The 22356-nt window shown below is 44.1% G+C and overlaps 1 protein-coding gene across 2 annotated transcripts in view; it reads right to left on the bottom strand.

The window, feature by feature from the left end:
• LOC106611458 (ninein) overlaps nt 1-22013 on the bottom strand; it is a 38835-nt gene extending 16822 nt beyond the window's left edge. Inside the window, exons 1-4 of one of the 2 annotated variants that reach the window (XM_014211670.2) lie at nt 21716-22013; nt 5283-5492; nt 3291-3390; nt 1482-1624 (exon numbers count right to left, since the gene is read on the bottom strand). In XM_014211670.2, coding sequence (XP_014067145.2) covers nt 1482-1624; nt 3291-3390; nt 5283-5471 — 432 coding nt within the window. In that variant the 5' untranslated portion in view covers nt 5472-5492; nt 21716-22013. The remainder of the gene's footprint in view (nt 1-1481; nt 1625-3290; nt 3391-5282; nt 5493-21715) is intronic. The other variant, XM_014211669.2, reaches the window with a different exon arrangement.
• Between the last annotated feature and the right edge of the window lie 343 nt (nt 22014-22356).

The raw sequence follows: 22356 nt of genomic DNA, 5'->3' as shown, positions 1-22356 counted from the left end.
CCCAGAGGGCAGTATCCTAATACCAACCTCCAGCCGCCCAGAGGGCAGTATCCTAATACCAACCTCCAGCCGCCCAGAGGGCAGTATCCTAATACCAACCTCCAGCCGCCCAGAGGGCAGTATCCTAATACCAACCTCCAGCCGCCCAGAGGGCAGTATCCTAATACCAACCTCCAGCCGCCCAGAGGGCAGTATCCTAATACCAACCTCCAGCCGCCCAGAGGGCAGTATCCTAATACCAACCTCCAGCCGCCCAGAGGGCAGTATCCTAATACCAACCTCCAGCCGCCCAGAGGGCAGTATCCTAATACCAACCTCCAGCCGCCCAGAGGGCAGTATCCTAATACCAACCTCCAGCCGCCCAGAGGGCAGTATCCTAATACCAACCTCCAGCCGCCCAGAGGGCAGTATCCTAATACCAACCTCCAGCCGCCCAGAGGGCAGTATCCTAATACCAACCTCCAGCCGCCCAGAGGGCAGTATCCTAATACCAACCTCCAGCCGCCCAGAGGGCAGTATCCTAATACCAACCTCCAGCCGCCCAGAGGGCAGTATCCTAATACCAACCTCCAGCCGCCCAGAGGGCAGTATCCTAATACCAACCTCCAGCCGCCCAGAGGGCAGTATCCTAATACCAACCTCCAGCCGCCCAGAGGGCAGTATCCTAATACCAACCTCCAGCCGCCCAGAGGGCAGTATCCTAATACCAACCTCCAGCCGCCCAGAGGGCAGTATCCTAATACCAACCTCCAGCCGCCCAGAGGGCAGTATCCTAATACCAACCTCCAGCCGCCCAGAGGGCAGTATCCTAATACCAACCTCCAGCCGCCCAGAGGGCAGTATCCTAATACCAACCTCCAGCCGCCCAGAGGGCAGTATCCTAATACCAACCTCCAGCCGCCCAGAGGGCAGTATCCTAATACCAACCTCCAGCCGCCCAGAGGGCAGTATCCTAATACCAACCTCCAGCCGCCCAGAGGGCAGTATCCTAATACCAACCTCCAGCCGCCCAGAGGGCAGTATCCTAATACCAACCTCCAGCCGCCCAGAGGGCAGTATCCTAATACCAACCTCCAGCCGCCCAGAGGGCAGTATCCTAATACCAACCTCCAGCCGCCCAGAGGGCAGCCTTCGGTCCCCATCTGTTCACCTTGGTTGCCAACAACTAACAATCTCTGCAGTGAGCATGAGTGCAGTCCAGAGGTTCTTTTTCCTCTGGTTGCACATTTAACATGCTTATAGAAATTTGGTAAAACTGATTTAAGTTTCCCTGCATTAAAGTCACCGGCTACTAGTGTTGTGTGTTCGAGGTGAAAGGACAACCGAAGCCCAATGATCCTACGCATACAAATTTTCCCCATTTGCAAAATGCGGTGACAGTACTTAAATAATAACTATGAATTGAAACTGAGGTAATGATTCATCAGAATATTAATTCACTCATCCATATATGCATTCATTCTCAATAGTCAAGTTTTTACCTCACGTTTCCTCGGTACAGTGGAGTCATGGTCCTCTGAGCTCACCACCTCTGAGAAGTCTGCGATGGTCTCGATGAACTCTGGTGTAGAGCGTCGGCCATAGCGCTTACTACCCCGCACAAACTTAGCTTGGACTGGTGAGTCTTGAGAAGGAGAAGATTATAATGGTTCATAAGAATAAAATCTAAATTATAAAGATGTTAAAGCCTAGCGATTGTCTCCAGTCACTTCTCCTAAAGTAATTCAATAACAAGAAAAAAATTGCCAATGAGAGGATTAAATATTGTGCATGCATACTTATGATTGAACAAAACAGATAAAAAAAAAAAAAGGCGCTTCATGTCAAACTGAATGTCCATTAGTCTCATGTAGAGACTAACTAAAATGTCATTTGTTTGTTTTTTTCCCCACGGCGTCTCATTGTTGATAGTTTGTCATGAAAAATAGGTAGTTGGAAAGTATTTTGTCAGAGTTCTTGTTGACAAAATTAACAAACTCGAGGTGAATGTTTTCACTTTCATTCAGACACCAACTGTGACTCACCAGAACACATTAGCTCCATTGACAGGAATTTGAAGCGCAGTCATATTTAACAAGGTAGAGTGATGACCTGGTCCAAAACGTTGAGAAGGACTGACTCATCGCGAATTCTTTGGCCCCGACAGTGCCTTCAGAAAGTATTCACACCCCTTGACATTTTCCACATTTTGTTGTGTTACAGCTTGAATTTAAAATTGATTAAATTGAGATTTTGTATCACTGGCCTGCACACAATACCCCATAATGTCAAAGTGGAATTGTGTTTTCAGAATTTCTTTACAAATGAATTATAAATCAAAGCTGAAATATCTTGAGTCAGGTCTTTATGACATAAAGTGCCTTCAGAAAGTAGTCTCACCCCTTGACTTTTTCCCACGTTGTTGTTGTTGCAGGCTAAATTTAAAATTTATTAAAATTGAGATTAAATTAAGTGTCACACAATACCCTATAATGTCAGTGGAAATGTATTTTTACATTTATACAAATTAATAAAAAAAATTAAAAGCTGAAATGTCTTGAGTCAATAAGTATTCAAGCCTTTCGTTATGTCAAGCCTAAATAAGTTCAGGAGTAAACATTTGCTTAACAAGTCACATAATAAGTTGCATGGAGTCACTCTGAGAGCAATAATAGTGTTTAACATGATTTTTGAATGACTACCTCATCTCTGTACCCCACACATACAATTATCTGTAAGGTCCCTCAGCCGAGCAGTGAATTTCAAACACAGATTCAACCACAAAGACCAGGGAGGTTTTCCAATGCCTCAGTCAGTCGGTAGTTCATGACCCATGATGCATTTGGCTTTGCGCCTGAGTATGTTGGATCTCCTACTGATGCCTATATGGTCATCGCGGTTAGTATTGCATTGAACCCTCGTCACGGTTAGTATTGTATAGCATCCTGCTATTTAGTCCAGAAATACAACTGTATTCATTCCTTACCCACGATGCATTTGGCTATTGTACCTCCGTTTGTTGGATCTACTACTGATGCCTAGCTAGCTGGCATGGCAAGTATTGTAAATAGTGTTAATTGCATTGCTATTCATTACAGAAATACAACTATCTGTAACCAAATTGGATTGGTAACCTCACTCCTCAGCTTGAAATGCATCCACCCGCGGCAGTGCCATCGAATTAGTAGCTTACCTAGCGAAGGCCTTGTCAAGAGGGCGGTGGCGTGGATTTGGGAGACGGGTGAATAACAGTAAAGGTTTATGAGTGAGGAAGCTATACTGTTGATCAAGCACATTGACTCCTTCTTTACCTGGCTGTGGCGGTGCACACGTTGTCTCCTGACTGGACGGTGCTGCTGTAGTCGTTGATAACACCAGAATTAAAGCATTCTTGAACTGGTCAAAATCAACCTGCAACACAAATTCCACAATGAAACAGTCTTTCTGAACGTAAGGACTACTAGTAGCAATGTCCTAAGGGTCAAACCCTAAAACGTCCACTGGATGAGTATTACATAGTCATGATGTCAACGAGACACCAACTATGTGAACATATGACGTAAGAGGAAGGTAAGAGGAATTCCTAATGGCAACAAGATGGGTGCTCAACAAGTAGAAACATTACTCAGATAACATATTGGTCTGGAAATTCCTAACATTGATTTGAATCCTGGATGACATGTCTAAGGGGGGATGGGGGGAACGAGGGAGGACATACGTCTGAAGCAGCAGCTGCTGGCCATGTGCCAATAGATATGGAGATTCTCTTTGTGTTCTGTTGCCAGGCGGATGACTGCTGGCTATAGTGGGGATTTCCTTCCTGGCTTCATTGTTGAGGGGTACCCTGGTCCTTTATTGTTGAGGGATACCCTGGTGTTTGGGTCAGCCATTATCACTGCCCTGCTTCTGCCGACACCCCCCCTCCCTTCAGTCCCCACATGCTTACCAACACACGGACATTGACCACCCTTCCAGGAAAGTCATATGCCAGATTTGGGGAGGTGGTTATGAGTAATGTAGGTTTATTTTGATGGAGCCACCCACAGATGTATAGAAACTTCTAGGTTATATGCCAGATGTTGTTGAGCAGATACAGTATATGTAGTAAAGTACACCCTACCATTAAAAGAATTTGAGTAATAATCAAAGGCTTGTTTTATTTTGATCAGACATGAAGAATATGCGATAGCAAAAAAAAAAACCACTAAAACCCCATTTATCTAGATTTAAAGGCCCAGTGTAGTCAAAAACTTGATTTTCCTGTATTTTGTATGTATGTGTTTCCACACTATGACGTTGGAATAATACTGTGAAAATGATAAAGCCTTTTTTTTTGTGTAACACCTGTTTGAAAAACCCCCCCCTGAAAATTCAGCCTGTTTTGGTGGGAGTTATAGGCCTTCCATGGTGACATCACCAGGCTGTAAATTAGTTAAAAGACCAATAAGAAAGAGTTCAGAACCTCAGACAATAACAGCTATTTTTCCTTTTCCCCATCCCCACTCAGACCACTCCTAGACAGTCTAGCATTTGTATTGTTTGAAAAATGTCTCTTTGCTAAGATTGAAAACAAAGTACTTAATTGTTACCCAGAAATGAAAAACAGCTACATGAGACCTTTAACCAATGGCCTTCCTACTTCAGCCTTAACAAAGCAAGAGGGCCATTTTCCTCATCAAGCACCCTCTCAAACTGACACACTTCAATTGAGAATGTTGATTGGCCTGGTTGTCATGACAACAGACACCTGGGATGAGGAGGTCAATGACAGGGTCTAATTTCTCTCTAAAACTGGACAACTAACAAAGCACAAGGAGACTGGCCCTGGCTGGCTGGCTCCCTGGCTGGCTGGCTGGCTGGCTCCCTGGCTGTCTGGCTGGCTGTCTGGCTGGCTAAACAAAGACCTGAGAGCTGGAGGCTGTATAAAGAGTTCAGAGGTGCTCTGAGGACAGAGTAGAGTCTGTATCTCACTAAAAACATAAGAGCTAAATAAAACTAAATTCACCTCATACGCCCCCTGTACTTTAGGTTTGTGATTCTACAGAGTCTAAGGGAAAGAAACCCTGTCTGTCTACCTCCCTCTCCATCCAACAGCTAGATTACCCTGAGCTGTGGCTGGTGCAGGGGGCTGACCCTGCCAGTAAAACACTAACTTAAGGCTGAGAAGATCCAGAGATTCCAGGTTCTGTTCATTAGTGAACACAATAGTGTTTCTTATTGGACACTTTGTGGTAGTCCCTCCTTGTTTCAGTCCGTTTTCTTCAGGTTGGTGCCTAATGAACAGGCCCAGGTGTAGGGCTTACCCTGTCAGTGAGTCGGTCCTGGTTCTGCAGCAGGGCATGTAGCAGTGCGGGGGTGGCATCCTCCAGGTGCAGGGCCTGGCACAGGCCAGATAGCTCCTCGGGGCACAGCAACCCGGCGCCACTGGTGTCGAAACTCTCAAATACCTCCTTCAGACGCTCCTCGTACTGATCCTGCTGGCCGTCATCCATCCCATAGGACAGCACCCTGCCCTGGACAGACAGGTAAAGATAGAGACAGGGACACGGTTAGAACAGACAGCACCAGGTCCAAACAGCACCTCCCTTCCCACCAGGTCCAAACAGCACCTCCCTTCCCACCAGGTCCAAACAGCACCTCCCGTCCAAACAGCACCTCCCTTCCCACCAGGTCCAAACAGAACCTCCCTTCCCACCAGGTCCAAACAGCACCTCCCTTCCCACCAGGTCCAAACAGCACCTCCCTTCCCACCAGGTCCAAACAGCACCTCCCTTCCCACCAGGTCCAAACAGCACCTCCCTTCCCACCAGGTCCAAACAGCACCTCCCTTCCCACCAGGTCCAAACAGCACCTCCCTTCCCACCATGTCCAAACAGCACCTCCCTTCCCACCAGGTCCAAACAGCACCTCCCTTCCCACCAAGTCCAAACAGCACCTCCCTTCCCACCAAGTCCAAACAGCACCTCCCTTCCCACCAAGTCCAAACAGCACCTCCCTTCCCACCAAGTCCAAACAGCACCTCCCTTCCCACCAAGTCCAAACAGCACCTCCCTTCCCACCAAGTCCAAACAGCACCTCCCTTCCCACCAAGTCCAGCCTGTACCTGCTGCTGGGATGTTGATCTACTGCCACTACACAGCGTCATGTGGTTGAGAGGAAAGTAATCCAATCAGCCTTACTGGATGACAAAACCAGGCCTGCAACCCAAATGACATCCTATTCCCTATATAGTGCACTACTTTGACCAGGACCCTTCGAAAAGTATTCAAACCCCTAGACTTTTTCCAAATTGTTGGGTTACAGCCTTATTCTAAAATGGATTAAATAAATAAACATTTCTCAAATCGACATCACAATAGCCCAGAATGACAAAGTGAAAACAGGATCTTTATAAATTTTTGCAAATGTATTAAAAATATAAAGACCTTATTTACATAAGTATTCAGACCCTTTGCTATGAGACTTGAAATTGAGCTCAGGTGCATCCTGTTTCCATTGATCATCCTTGAGATGTTTCTACAACTTGATTGGAGTGCGATTTACCACTTGACTGTTGTAAATTCAATTGACATGATTTGGAAAGGCACACACCTGTCTATATTAGGTCCCATAGTTGACAGCGCATGTCAGAGCAAAAACCAAGCCATGAGGTTGAAGGAATTGTCCGTAGAGCTCTGAGACAGGATTGTGTTGAGTCATAGATCTGGGGAAGGGTACCTAAAATTGTCTGCAGCATTGAAGGTCCCCAAGAACACAGTGGCCTCCATTATATTTAAACGGAAGAAGTTTGGAACCACTAAGACTCTTCCTAGAGCTGGCTGCCCGGCCAAACTGAGCAATCGGGGGAGAAGGGTGACCAAGAATCCGATGGTCACTGACAGAGCTCTAGAGTTCCTCTGTGGAGATGGGAGAACCTTCCAGAAGGACAACCATCTCTGCAGCACTCCACAAATCAGGTTTTTATGGTAGAGGGGCCAGACAGAAGCCACTTCTCAGTAAAAGGCACATGACAGCCCACTTGGAGTTTGCCAAAAGGCACCTAAAGGATTCTCAGACCATGAGAAACAAGATTCTCTGGTCTGATGATACCAAAATGTAACTCTTCGGCCTGAATGCCAAGCGTCACGTCTGGAGGAAACCTGGCACCATCCCTACGGTGAAGCATGGTGGTGGCAGCATCATGCTGTGGGGATGTTTTTCAGCAGCAGTGACTGGAGACTAGTCAGGAGAGGGAAAGATGAACGGAGCAAAGTACAGAAAGATCCTTGAAAACCTGCTCCAGATCGCTCAGGACCTCAGACTGGGGCAAAGGGTCACCTTCCAATATGACAATGACCCTAAGCACACAGCTAAGACAACGCAGGAGTGGCTTTGGGACAAGTCTCTGAATGTCCCCGAGTGGCCCAGCCAAAGACTGGACTTGAACCCGATCAAACATCTCTGGAGAGACCTGAAAATAGCTGTGCAGCAACACTCCCCATCCAACCTGACAGAGCTTGAGAGGATCTGCAGAGAAGAATGAGAGAAACTCCCCAAATAAAGGTGTGCCAAGCTTGTAGCGTCATACCCAAGAAGACTCGATGCTGTAAACGCTGTCATGCAAATATGATTTAATTTATATAAATTAGCAAACATTTATAAAAATCCGTTTGTGCTTTGTTATTATGGGGTATTGTGTGTACATTGAGGGGAGAAAAAAACGATTTAATCAATTTTAGAATAAGGGAGCTATTTAGCTAAGAGGTGATGGATGACAGAACGTTGAGTAAACACACAAGCTTCAAGGAGGAACGGGGTTAAGAACCATACCATAGCAACCAGTGATTCAGACATTGCATGTTGCAGAGGGAAGGGAAAGACGAGGAAACAGAAGAGCATTCAAATCCTTGGGCGGACCAAACAGTGTAATTTTTTATTTTTTTTTAAATGGAAAAAGGCTTTCAGGGTAAACTTTAAAAAACAACTAAAACCATATATAAAGTATGTAGAAGAGACAATGGACCTATAGACACACAGTGTACAAAACACCTTCCTAATATTGAGTTGCACCCCAAACGGCCTCAGAACAGCCTCAATTGGTCGGTGTATGGACTCTGCAAGGTGTTGAAAGTGTTCCACAGGGATGCTGGTCCATGTTGACTCCAATGCTACACACTGTTGTTTCAAGTTGGCTGGATGTCCTTTGGATGGGTGGACCATTCTTGATACACACGGGAAACTGTTGGCGTGAAAACCCCCAGCAGCGTTGCAGTTCTTAACACACTAAAACCGGTGCGCCTGGCCCCAATATTTTGTCTTGCCCATTCACTCAATTGTCTCAAGGCTTTAAAAGTATTATTGAACCTGTCTCCTTCCCTTCATCTACAATGACTGAAGTGGATTTAACAAGTGACATCAATAAGGGATCAAAGCTTTCACCTGGATTCACCTGGTCAGTTTGTCGTGGAAAGAGCAGGTGTTCCACTGTATTTTTGAAATTAATTTTTGAGAACGAACAATCACCAAATTAAAAGCTAGCTCGTCATGGAAAATGTAATTCCAATAACAATGAATTTAGCAGAACACAGCATTAGCCATGGGGGAAAAAAATAGAAATGTAGGAAATGTCCTATAAAATAGCAACATTCTCTCAGCTCCATGGAGAAAATTGTTGAATTGCAGTAAATTGGCCCCCAAAAAATATACATTCTCTACACAGCCAATATGGGGCCCCCTGCCATGACCACCATCTAAGGCCCTTTTTTATCCAGAAAAAAAACGACCGGCCCACGCTCGATGGGGGGGTTCGACAGGACCAACGACAGAGACCGGCCCACGCTCGATGGGGGGGGGTTCGACAGGCTCAACGACAGAGACCGGCCCACGCTCGATGGGGGGGGTTCGACAGGCTCAACGACAGAGACCGGCCCACGCTCGATGGGGGGGTTCGACAGGCTCAACGACAGAGACCGGCCCACGCTCGATGGGGGGGTTCGACAGGCTCAACGACAGAGACCGGCCCACGCTCGATGGGGGGGTTCGACAGGATCAACGACAGAGACCGGCCCACGCTCGATGGGGGGGGTTCGACAGGCTCAACGACAGAGACCGGCCCACGCTCGATGGGGGGGGGGTTCGACAGGATCAACGACAGAGACCGGCCCACGCTCGATGGGGGGGGGGTTCGACAGGATCAACGACAGAGACATGGTCAGTGATCCTGCAGAGGAGAGGGGCAACGTTGGAGTTACTGGACAATACAGATGGTATAATCTTGGAAATGGATCTGATTGCTTCAGATTTGAATTTCAGTTTCTAAATTAGTATTGTTTATTACTTTGTATAATAAAATCGGACAAAATAAATTAACAAAAAGTTCTCCATAACTAGTAGAAATTGATCGCAAAAAAAATATATACGCAAGTCACTGCTAAATGGCGTAATATTATCTAAAATAATATGTATAATAGGAGTTGATTCAGTATCTCTGGTGTAGACTGAAGATGTAGAGGGCAGAACTAAATCTGTCTTATACAGACAGAGGAGGATCTGCTATTTCACACCACTGGACTTTTCAGGCTGAATTTAAAAATGGATTCAATTGATATTTTGTGTTCCTGGTTTACACACAATATCCCATAAATGTCAAAGTGGAATATATGTTTAGACATTATAAATAAATTAGAAATCAAAAAAACTTAAATGTCTTGACTCAATAAGTATTCAACCCATTTGTTATGGCAAGCCAAAATCATTTCAGGAGTACAAATTTGCTTAACAAGTCACATAATAAGTTGCATGGACTCACCGTGTGCAATTGTGTGGAACATGATTTTTGAATGACTACCTCATCTCTGTAACCCCACACATACAATTATCTGTAAGGTCACTCAGGTGAGCAGTGAATTTAAAACACAGATTCCACCACAAAGACCAGGGAGGATTTCCAATGCATCGCAAAGGGCACCTATTGGTAGATGGGTAAAAGAAAGCAGACATTAAATAACCCTTTGAGCATGAAGTTATTAATTACACTTTGGATGGTGTATCAATACAAAGATACAGGTGTCCTTCCTAACTCAGTTGCCGGAGAGGAAGGAAACCGCTCAGAGATTTCCCCCTAAGGTGACTGTAACACAGTTAAAGTTTAAATGGCTGTGATAGGAGAAAATTGAGGATGGATCAACACATTTTTGTTACTCCACAATACTAACCTAAATGACAGAGGGAAAAGAATTAAGTACAGAATAAAAATATTCTATAAAGGTACTTCCTGTTTGCAACAAGGCACTAAAGTCAGACTGCAAAAAATGTGGTAAAGCGATTACATTTTTGTCCATAATACAAAGTGCTATGTTCGGGGAAAATCCAATACAACACATTACTGAGTACAACTCTCCATATTTTCAAATATAGTGGTGGCTGCATCATGTTATGGGCTTGCTTGTAATCGTTAAGGACTGGGGAGTTCTTCAAGATAAAAAAGAATCAGAACAGAGCTAAGCACAGGCTAAATCCAGGAGGAAAACCTGGTTCAGTGTGTTTTCTACCAGACACTGGGAGATGAATTCACCTTTCAGCAGGAAAATATCCTAAAACAAGGCCAAATCTACACTGGTTGCTTACCAAGAGAGTGAACCTTCCTGAGTGGCTGAGATAAATCTACTTGAAAATCTAAGGCAAAACTATGGTAAGACCTGAAAATGGTTGTCTAGCAATGATCAACAACCAATTTGACAGAGTTTGACATTTTTTAAGAATAAAATGGGCAAATGTTGCACAATCCAGGTGTGGAAAGCGTTTAGGGAGTTACCCAGAAAGACACAGCTGTAATCGCTGCCAAAAGGTGCTTCTACAAAGTATTTCCTTGTCAATACATAAAAACATGTTCACTGTCATTATGGGGTATTGTGTGTAGATGGGTGAGAGAAAAATAATCTGTTCCATCAATTTTGAATTATGGCAATAACACAAATGTGGAATAAGTCAAGGGGTATGAATATTTTCTGAAAGCACTGCCCTGCTGAAAAGTAGTGGTCATGGTGCCATTTCTGAAGCACTACTTTTGACCAGGGCCCATAGGGCATAGTATACTAGTATATAGTCTTCCCTGTGGCTCAGTTGGTAGAGCATGGTGTTTGCAACGCCAGCATGGAGTGTGCAACGCCAGGGTTGTGGGTTCGATTCCCACGGGGGGCCAGTACCAAAAAAATAAAATAAAAAGGGAAAAAAAAGTGTGGATAAGAGCGTCTGCTAAATGACTAAAATGTATACTAATTTAAAACCAGGTTATTTCATCTATCAGGATTATGCTCAGACAGCTTTAACCGAGGTCGAGTTATACAACAAAATCAAAAAGACATCTGTTAAAAATCAGACTCAATATCAATATAGATAATTGACTAATGTCACAAAAATCTGACTAAGTCCATTTCAATCATGTCGGACAAAGGAAGCATCACACACACACGGTGTAGATAGACTACCACCATAACCAGCTGCTCGTTGTCATAGTGACATCATTATGGTACTTCATATAAAGTCTGTATTAGCCAGGTGTCCCCTCCTCCTAGACCGGGGCTACCCACCCATTCAACTCAAGACAATGGGCTGTCCAAACCCATAATCAGTATTCAGCTTCTGCAAGTCTCAGCAGCGAATCTCATTCAAGTGAACCATCCCGTTAGCATTACGGTCAGAAGATCACACATTAATCCCATACCCCAGCTAGTCAGCTACCCCCATAACATCACAGTAAAAACACAAGACAAAGACCAGGGGCCTGAATCCACAAAGTGTCCCAGAGTAAGAGTGCTGATCTAGAATCTGTCCATATACCCCCATTCATTCATTCTGATCTAGAATCTGTCCATATACCCTCATTCATTCATTCATTCATTCTGATCTAGAATCTGTCCATATACCCTCATTCATTCATTCATTCTGATCTAGAATCTGTCCATATACCCTCATTCATTCATTCATTCTGATCTAGAATCTGTCCATATACCCTCATTCATTCATTCTGATCTAGAATCTGTCCATATACCCTCATTCATTCATTCTGATCTAGAATCTGTCCATACACCCTCATTCATTCATTCTGATCTAGAATCTGTCCATACACCCTCATTCATTCATTCTGATCTAGAATCTGTCCATACACCCTCATTCATTCATTCTGATCTAGAATCTGTCCATACACCCTCATTCATTCATTCTGATCTAGAATCTGTCCATACACCCTCATTCATTCATTCTGATCTAGAATCTGTCCATACACCCTCATTCATTCATTCTGATCTAGAATCTGTCCATACACCCTCATTCATTCATTCTGATCTAGAATCTGTCCATACACCCTCATTCATTCATTCTGATCTAGAATCTGTCCATACACCCTCATTCATTCTGATCTAGAATCTGCCCATACACCCTCATTCATTCTGATCTAGAATCTGTCCATACACCCTCATTCATTCTGATCTAGAATCTGCCCATACACCCTCATTCATTCTGATCTAGAATCTGCCCATACACCCTCATTCATTCTGATCTAGGATCTGCCCATACACCCTCATTCATTCTGATCTAGGATCTGCCCATATACCCTCATTCATTCTGATCTAGGATCTGCCCATATACCCTCATTCAATCTGATCTAGGATCTGCCCATATACCCTCATTCAATCTGATCTAGGATCTGCCCATAAACCCTCATTCAATCTGATCTAGGATCTGCCCATACACCCTCATTCAATCTGATCTAGGATCTGCCCATATACCCTCATTCATTCTGATCTAGGATCTGTCCATACACCCTCATTCATTATGATCTAAAAGGCTAAACTGATCCTAGATCACTTCTGACACTGTGGATACGGACCCAGACTTGACACTTTCCTTCTCAATGGATTCCTTTACAACCTCGACAACTATTGTCTTTATATTTTTCTAGTAGGCACCAAGAGGTCAGTAAAATAGACTTGTACATCAACAAGGTCCTTGTTGGATCCCTGCAGTGGGTCATTGTGGCTGTAGATTGACAGAATCAGGACCAAGGCAGAGCAGACTGGAGTAGGGGGAATCATAAGAGGTTAATCTTCCTTCCGTGAGGGCTACAAAGCCCTCAAGCAGAAACTGAAACAGGAATCAGCCGTGGTAAGAACTGTTCAACATTGGTCTGACCTTTCAGAATCTATACTTCAGGTCTGTTTTGATCAAGCAGACTGGGAAATGTTCCAGGTAGCCTCTGGGAATAGTGTCGACGTATACACTGACTGGTTTAATCAGGAAGTGGATAAGAGGATGTTGTTCCTACTATGACGATTAGAACTCATCCAAACCAAAAAAAACATGGATAGATGGTGATATTTGCGAAAAACTGAAAGTGCAAACCACAGAATTTAACTGGCAATCACCACTGCACACTGCCCTATCCCACCTGGACAAGAGGAATACCTATGTGAGAATGTTGTTCATCGACTACAGCTCAGCCTTCAAACACCACAGTGCCCTCCAAGCGCATCGCTAAGCTCAGGGCCCTGGGTCTGAACTCCTCCCTGTGCAACTGGGTCCTAGACTTCCTGACGGGCTGACCCCAGGTGGTAAAGGTAGGCAACACTTCCGCCACGCTGATCCTCAACACCGGGCCCCACAGGGGTGCGTGCTCAGCCCACTCCTGTACTTCACCCATGAACCGCATGGCTACGCACAACTCAATCATCAAGTTTACTGACGACACAAGTGATCGGCCTGATTAACAACAACGCCTACAGGGAGGTGAGAGCCCTGACTAAGTGGTGCCAAGAAATAACCACTCCCTCAACAAAAGAAAGGACCTGATCATTACAACAAGAGACAGCAGAGAGGACCGCAGTGGAGAGGGTCAAAAGCTTGAAGTTCCTTGGTGTGCACATCATGGAGGACCTGAAATGGTCCCGCCACACCAACACCATGGTGAAGGAGGAGGCTGCCGAAATACAGCTTGGCCCCTTAGACCCTCAAACTTCTACAAACTTCTACAGATGCACCATCGAGAGCATTCTGTCGGGCTGCGTCACCACCTGGTACAGCAACTGACCCCCCCCCCCGCAACCGCAGGGTTCTACAGAGGGAGGTCCAACGCATCACCGGGGACACAGGAAGGACCTCAGCCACCCGAGCCATGGCCTGGTCTCCCTGCTACCATATAGCAGACAAGACAAGACAGGTGCATCAAAGCTGGGACCGAGAGACTGAAAACAGCTTCAATCTCAAGGCCATCAGACTGTTGAACAGGTCATCACTAGCTGGCCTCCACCCGGCCACCTGCACCTTAGAGACTGCTGTGCTATGTAGACACCTTGACGGTTTCCCCATTTTGTTACATTACAGCCTTATTCTAAAATGGTTTTAAAAAAAGCAATCACACAATACCCCATAACGACAAAGCGAAAACCTGTAGTAAATTCAATTGATTGGACATGATTTGGATAGGCACACACGTGTCTATATAAAAAGGTCCCACAGTTGACAATGCATATCAGAGCAAAAAACAGCAGCACTCCACCAATCAGGCCTTTATGGTAGAGTGGCCAGACGGAAGCCACTCCTTAGTAAAATGCATGACAGCCCGCTTGGAGTTTGCCAAAAGGCACCGAAAGACTCTCAGACCATGAGAAACAAGATTCTCTGGTCTAATGAAACCTAGATTAAACTATCTGGCCTGAATGCCAAGCATCACGTCTGGAGGAAACCTGGCACCATCCCTACGGTGAAGCATGGTGGTGGCAGCATCATGCTGTGGGGATGTTTTTCAGCAGCAGGGACTGGGAGGCTAGTCAGGAGAGGGAAAGATGAACTGAGTAAAGTACAGAGAGATCCTTGATGAAAACCTGCTCCAGAGCGCTCAGGACCTCAGACTGGGGCGAAGGTTCACCTTCCAACAGGACAACGACCCAAAGCACACAGCCAAGACAACGCAGGAGTGGCTTCGGGACAAGTCTCTGAATGTCCCTGAGTGGCCCAGCCAGAGTCCGGACTTGAACCCAATCAAACATCTCTGGAGAGACCTGAAAATAGCTGTGCAGCAACACTCCCATCCAACCTGACAGAGCTTGAGAGGATCTGCAGAGAAGAATGAGAGAAACTCCCCAAATACAGGTGTGTCAAGCTTGTAGCGTCATACCCAAGAAGACTCAATGCTGGAATCACTGCCAAATGTGCTTCTAAGTACTGAGTAAAGGGTCTGAATAATTTTTTTAATATAAATTAGCAAACATTTCTAAAAACCTGTTTTTGCTTTGTCATTATTTGGTATTGTGTGTAGATTGATGAGGGGGAAAAAACTATTGAATCAATTTGAGAATAAAGCTGTAACGTGTCAAAATATGAAAAAAGTTATGGGGTCTGAATACCCACCGAATGCACTGTATATAGTCATTGAACACTGGTCATTTTAATAATGTTAACATAGGTTTATTGTTCTGAAATTGTGTCTGTACTTGGAAACATGATTAGCATTCCTGCAACATTACATTGTTGAAATTTAATTTATTCTGAGTAATTATGCTAATTGCTTACTTTATATGTGCACACTATGATCAAAGTAGCTCAGCCAGCTACTGCATACCTTTTCCTACTTATATTATAGACACAAATGTCTTCCAGACTCTGATATTGCTCGCTCTGACATTTCTTAATTTCTGTTTTTGAGAGAAAAAAAAACAATCATGTATTGTACTGTCAGACATTTACTGCACTGCTGGGGCCATCTGCTAATCTGTGTACGGGACAAATAAACGGATTAGATTTCAAATCTGGACTCCCGCTGCATCAGGTGTATTGGTCATCCCTGGCCAGTAGGCCTATTCAATGAGCTAATGGCTAGCAGAGATTCCAGCGATGGTTCAGAATCACCATGTCAGACAACAGACTAAGGCTATGTTCCAAACAGCACTATATAGTGCACTACTTTAGACCAGGGCCCATAGGTGGTCCAATACATAATATGGAAAAGTGCACCATTTGTGACTCAGATCACAGTCAGAACAGTTGCACATAAACTTATTGAAGCATGCGTTATTGTTTCAGATAGGTCTAACCAAGTAGACACACACCTCTCACAAAAGGTCTACTACTATCATTTCAATGTGAATGATTTACATTGTCACCAGGGCAGTCTTCATTAAACAACATCTGTGTGTTGAGTCAACATATCCATGGCAACAGGCGCAACAAGCCCTCGGCACAAGCCCTCGGCACAAGCCCTCGGCACAAGGCCAGTACAAAACAACAGGCAGAACAAGCCCTCGGCACAAGGCCAGTACAAAACAACAGGCAGAACAAGCCCTCGGCACAAGGCCAGTACAAAACAACAGGCAGAACAAGCCCTCGGCACAAGGCCAGTACAAAACAACAGGCAGAACAAGCCCTCGGCACAAGGCCAGTACAAAACAACAGGCAGAACAAGCCCTCGGCACAAGGCCAGTACAAAACAACAGGCAGAATAAGCCCTCGGCACAAGGCCAGTACAAACAGATGCATAACAGCCAATAATGCAACCTAGAGCATAATACCCAAGTAATTAAATGTAAGAAATGACTGTTTCATAGGTATACCATGGGGCGGCAGGTAGCCTAGTGGTTAGAGCGCTGGACTAGTAACCGAAAGGTTGCAAGATCAAATCCCCGAGCTGACAAGGTAAAAATCTGTTGTTCTGCTCCTGAACAAGGCAGTTAACCCACTGTTCCTAGGCCGTCATTGAAAATAAGAATTTGTTCTTAACTGACTTGCCTAGTTAAATAAAGGTTAAATAAATATTTTAAAAACTACACTATCATGTGAACGTTAAACTGGGTGGTGAATGTTGCCAAAACAAAATGACCATGTCATAATTATAATACAATTACAGGAAGTAGCGAAATGAAACTAATCTAATATGACCCATCCAGGAGACTCCATGACCAAAAGTATGTGGACACCTGCTCGTTGAACATCTCATTCCAAAATCATGGGCATTAATAAAGGAGTTGGTCCCTCCGTTGCTGCTATAACAGCCTCCAGTCTTCTGGGAAGGCTTTCCACTAGATGATGGAACATTGCTGCAGGAACTTGCTTCTATTCAGTCACAAGAACATTAGTGAGGTCGGGCAACTGATGTTGAGCGATTAGGCCTGGCTCGCTATGGGCGTTCTAATTCATCCCCCAAATCATCCCAAATGTGTTCGATAGGGTTGAGGTTAGAGGTCGACCGATTAATTGGAATGGGCGATTAATTAGGGCCGATTTCAAGTTTTTAATAACAATCGGTAATCGTCATTTTTGGACATCGATTATGGCCGATTACATTGCACTCCACGAGGAGACTGCATGTCAGGCCTGTTACGCGAGTGCAGCAAGGAGCCAGCATTATAAACTTATCTTATAAAAAACAATCAATCTTCACATAATCACTAGTTAACTACACATGGTTGATGATATTACTAGTTTATCTAGCTTGTCCAGCGTTGCATATAATCGATGCAGTGCCTGTAAATGTATCATTGAATCACAGCCTACTTCGCCAAACGGATGATTTAACAAGCACATTCGCGAAAAAAGCACTGTCGTTGCACCAATGTGTACCTAACCAGAAACATCAACGCCTTTCTTAAAATCAATACACAAGTATATATTTTTAAACCTGCATATTTAGTTAATATTGCCTGCTAACATGAATTTCTTTTATCTAGGGAAATTGTGTCACTTCTCTTGCGTTCTGTGCAAGCAGAGTCAGGGTGTATGCAGCAGTTTGGGCCGCTTGGCTCGTTGTGAACTGTGCGAAGACCATTTCTTCCTAATAAAGACCGTAACTAATTTGCCAGAATTGTACATAATTATGACATAACATTGAAGGTTGTGCAATGTAACAGCCCTAAGTCAAAATATTGATGCCACCCGTTAGATAAAATACGGAACGGTTCCGTATTTCAGTGAAAGAATAAATGTTTTGTTATCAAAATGATAGTTTTCGGATTTGACCATATTAATGACCTAAGGCTCGTATTTCTGTGCGTTATTAAATTATAATTAAGTCTGTGATTTGATAGAGCAGTCTGAGCGGTGGTAGGCAGCAGCAGGCTCGTAAGCATTCATTCAAACAGCACTTTACTGTGTTTGCCAGCAGCTCTTAGCAATGCTTGAAGCATTGCGCTGTTTATGACTTCAAGCCTATCAACTCCCGAGATTAGGCTGGCAATACTATAGTGCGCCTATAAGAACATCCAATAGTCAAAGGTATATGAAATACAAATGGTATAGAGACAAATAGTCCTATAATAACTACAACCTAAAACTTCTTACCTGGGAATATTGAAGACTCATGTTAAAAGGAACCACCAGCTTTCATATGTTCCCATGTTCTGAGCAAGGAACTTAAACGTTAGCTTTTTTTACATGGCAAATTTGCACTTTTACTTTCTTCTCCAACACTTTGTTCTTGCATTATTTAAACCAAATTGAACATGTTTCATTATTTATTTGAGGCTAAATTGATTTTATTGTGCATTATATTAAGTTAAAATAAGTGTTCATTCAGTATTGTTGTAATTGTCATTATTACAAATATATATATAAATAAAATAAAAAAATTGGCCGATTAATCGGTATCGGCTTATTTTTGGTCCTCCAATAATCGGTATTAGCGTTGAAAAATCATAATCGGTCGACCTCTAGTTGAGATCAGGGCTCTGTGCAGGCCAGTAAAGTTCTTCCACATCGATCTCTACGAACCATTTCTGTATGGACCTCGTTTTGTGCACGGGGGCATTGTCATGCTGAAAACAGGAAAATGCCTTCCCCAAACTGTTTCAACAAAGCACAGAATTGTCTACAATGTCATTGTATGCTGTAGTCATTAACATTTCCCTTCACTGGAACTAAAGGGCCTAGCCTGAACCATGAAAACATCCCCAGACCATTATTCCTCCACCAAACTTTACAGTTCGCAATATGCATTGGGGCAGGTAGCGTTCTCCTGGCATCCACCTAACCCAAATTCGTCTGTCAGACTGCCAGATAGGTGAAGCATTTCATCAGTCCAGAGAACACGTTTCCACTACTCCAGAGTCCAATGGTGGCAAGGTTTACGCCACACCAGCAGACATTTGGCATCGCGTATGGTGAATCAAAGCTGGGACCGAGAGAATGAGAAATAGCTTCCTCTCAAGGCCATCAGACTGTTAAACAGTCATCACTAACTCAGAGAGGCTGCTGCCTCCATACAGACTTGAAATCAATGGCCACTAATAAATGGATCACTAGTCACTTTAATAATGTTTACATATCTTGCATTACTCATCCCATATGTATTTTATACTATCTATTGCATCTTGCCTATGCCGCTCGGCCATCGCTCATCCATATATTTATATGTATATTGTTATTCCATCCCTTTGCTTATATTTGGGTGTATTAGGTGGTTGTTGTGGGATTGTTAGATATTACTTGTTAGATATTACTGCACTGTCAAAACTAGAAGCACAAGCATTTAGCTACACTCGCAATAACATCTGCTAACCCTGTGACCAATAACATCTGCTGACCCTGTGACCAATAACATCTGCTGACCGTGTGACCAATAACATCTGCTGACCGTGTGACCAATAACATCTGCTAACCGTGTGTATGGACCAATAACATCTGCTAACCGCGTGTATGGACCAATAACATCTGCTAACCGCGTGTATGGACCAATAACATCTGCTAACCGCGTGTATGGACCAATAACATCTGCTAACCGCGTGTATGGACCAATAACATCTGCTAACCGCGTGTATGGACCAATAACATCTGCTAACCGCGTGTATGGACCAATAACATCTGCTAACCGCGTGTATGGACCAATAACATCTGCTAACCGCGTGTATGGACCAATAACATCTGCTAACCGCGTGTATGGACCAATAACATCTGCTAACCGCGTGTATGGACCAATAACATCTGCTAACCGCGTGTATGGACCAATAACATCTGCTAACCGCGTGTATGGACCAATAACATCTGCTAACCGCGTGTATGGACCAATAACATCTGCTAACCGCGTGTATGGACCAATAACATCTGCTAACCGCGTGTATGGACCAATAACATCTGCTAACCGCGTGTATGGACCAATAACATCTGCTAACCGCGTGTATGGACCAATAACATCTGCTAACCGCGTGTATGGACCAATAACATCTGCTAACCGCGTGTATGGACCAATAACATCTGCTAACCGCGTGTATGGACCAATAACATCTGCTAACCGCGTGTATGGACCAATAACATCTGCTAACCGCGTGTATGGACCAATAACATCTGCTAACCGCGTGTATGGACCAATAACATCTGCTAACCGCGTGTATGGACCAATAACATCTGCTAACCGCGTGTATGGACCAATAACATCTGCTAACCGCGTGTATGGACCAATAACATCTGCTAACCGCGTGTATGGACCAATAACATCTGCTAACCGCGTGTATGGACCAATAACATCTGCTAACCGCGTGTATGGACCAATAACATCTGCTAACCGTGTGTATGGACCAATAACATCTGCTAACCGTGTGTATGGACCAATAACATCTGCTAACCGTGTGTATGGACCAATAACATCTGCTAACCGTGTGTATGGACCAATAACATCTGCTAACCGTGTGTATGGACCAATAACATCTGCTAACCGTGTGTATGGACCAATAACATCTGCTAACCGTGTGTATGGACCAATAACATCTGCTAACCGTGTGTATGGACCAATAACATCTGCTAACCGTGTGTATGGACCAATAACACCTGCTAACCGTGTGCATGTGACCAATAACATCTGCTAACCGTGTGCATGTGACCAATAACATCTGATGGTGACGTTAGGCTTGTGTGCAGCCACAGAAACCCACTTTCACGATGCTCCTGAGGAACAGTTCTCTTGCTTCGAGGCAGTTTGGAACTTGATAGTGTAACCGAGGACAGACTATTTTTACACGCTACATGTGGCCTACCACTTCATGGCTGAGCCATTGTTGCACCTAGACATTTCCACTTCACACTAACAGCGCTTACAGTTGACCGCAGCAGCTCTAGCAGGGCATCTGAAGACCCTGCCACGTTGAAAATGTGTCACTGAGCTCTTCTGTAACACCATTCAACTGCCAATGTTTGTCTATGGAGATTGCATGGCGGTGTGCTCGATTTTATACACCGGTCAACAACGGGTGTGGCTGAAGTAGCCGAATCCACAAATTTGAAGGGGTGTCCACATACTTTTGTGTATGCGTGTGTACACGCACACTCTACCTTCCCTGGGGAGTTAGCGAGGGTCAAAGGCCAGAGAGCCAAATGATCCATGCAGTGACTCGGTTTTATTAACATGTTGCAACAAAGTAACCAGACTAACTTCTGCTTGTTACCTTGTTCAAAACGTGACGACTGGAACATAGATACATTGTAACGAGGCACGCACGACAGGCGCATTTCTGCCAAGATACTTTTTTGTGATGATAAAGCTTTGAAAAAGTCCAACGGTCTAGTAATGTCGATTTGCAGGCAAGGAAAATAGGGTTGAAGAAAGCGAAAAACGGGGCGCTGCATGAAGAACATGTTGAAATGTCTTCGGCGGCGTGTAACAACTAAACCACACCGTTTAATTTGTATTAAGTTTTTTGGGGGGATCGTTGCCTACAAGCCTGGTAGGTAATGAAGTTGACATGTTTTAAAAAAATAGATAAGTTAAAAATTGCTACAAACTTACCCACAACAACTCCACTGACTCGGAAGATGCCTATTCCTCCTCTCTGGTCGTGGTTTAGGGAGACGGCTACAAAAGTTTCCCAACAACGTTCCGTCTTTGCTATGTTGTCTAAAAAAATTAACTTACCGAAACTTGATTATTAAACTTCTTGTTTTGGGGTGGCGTGTCACGGTTGGCCTACTTTACATTTTATTTCGTTGTCAAAACGGTTTGTTCTTGTTCAGTACGCTAAAATGCCTTCTGCATCCTGCTGCCTCTCCTTTCAGATTTTGAAACTCTCTTCAGGGAGAAAGGGGTGGTGACGCGTTGAAATGCACTCGAGTCGAACGGATGTCGTCATGGGTAGAATCTCAATCCGACATTATTCAGTCATTGGGAGAATCTCAATCCGATCTGACTCAGTCATTGGGAGAATCTCAATTGAAAACTCTTCGCGTCCTCTCTCTTCATTGGCATGGGAAACCAAAACCCATTAAATAGATAATAAACAAAGTGAAATAAACAATAAAAAAAGAGTACAGTAAACATTACACAAAAAGTTTCAAAGGGATAGAGACATTGCAAATGTCCTATTATGGCTATGTACGGTGTTGTAATGCTGTGTAAAATAGGTCCCGCCCCTCTGACCTTCCCCTCCAATG

Source organism: Salmo salar, chromosome ssa09 (genome assembly GCF_905237065.1).
Source record: "Salmo salar chromosome ssa09, Ssal_v3.1, whole genome shotgun sequence".
Classification (NCBI taxonomy): Eukaryota; Metazoa; Chordata; class Actinopteri; order Salmoniformes; family Salmonidae; genus Salmo; species Salmo salar.
The sequence above is the reverse complement of the archived record's forward strand: the minus strand, read 5'-3'. Positions and strand labels throughout refer to the sequence as shown.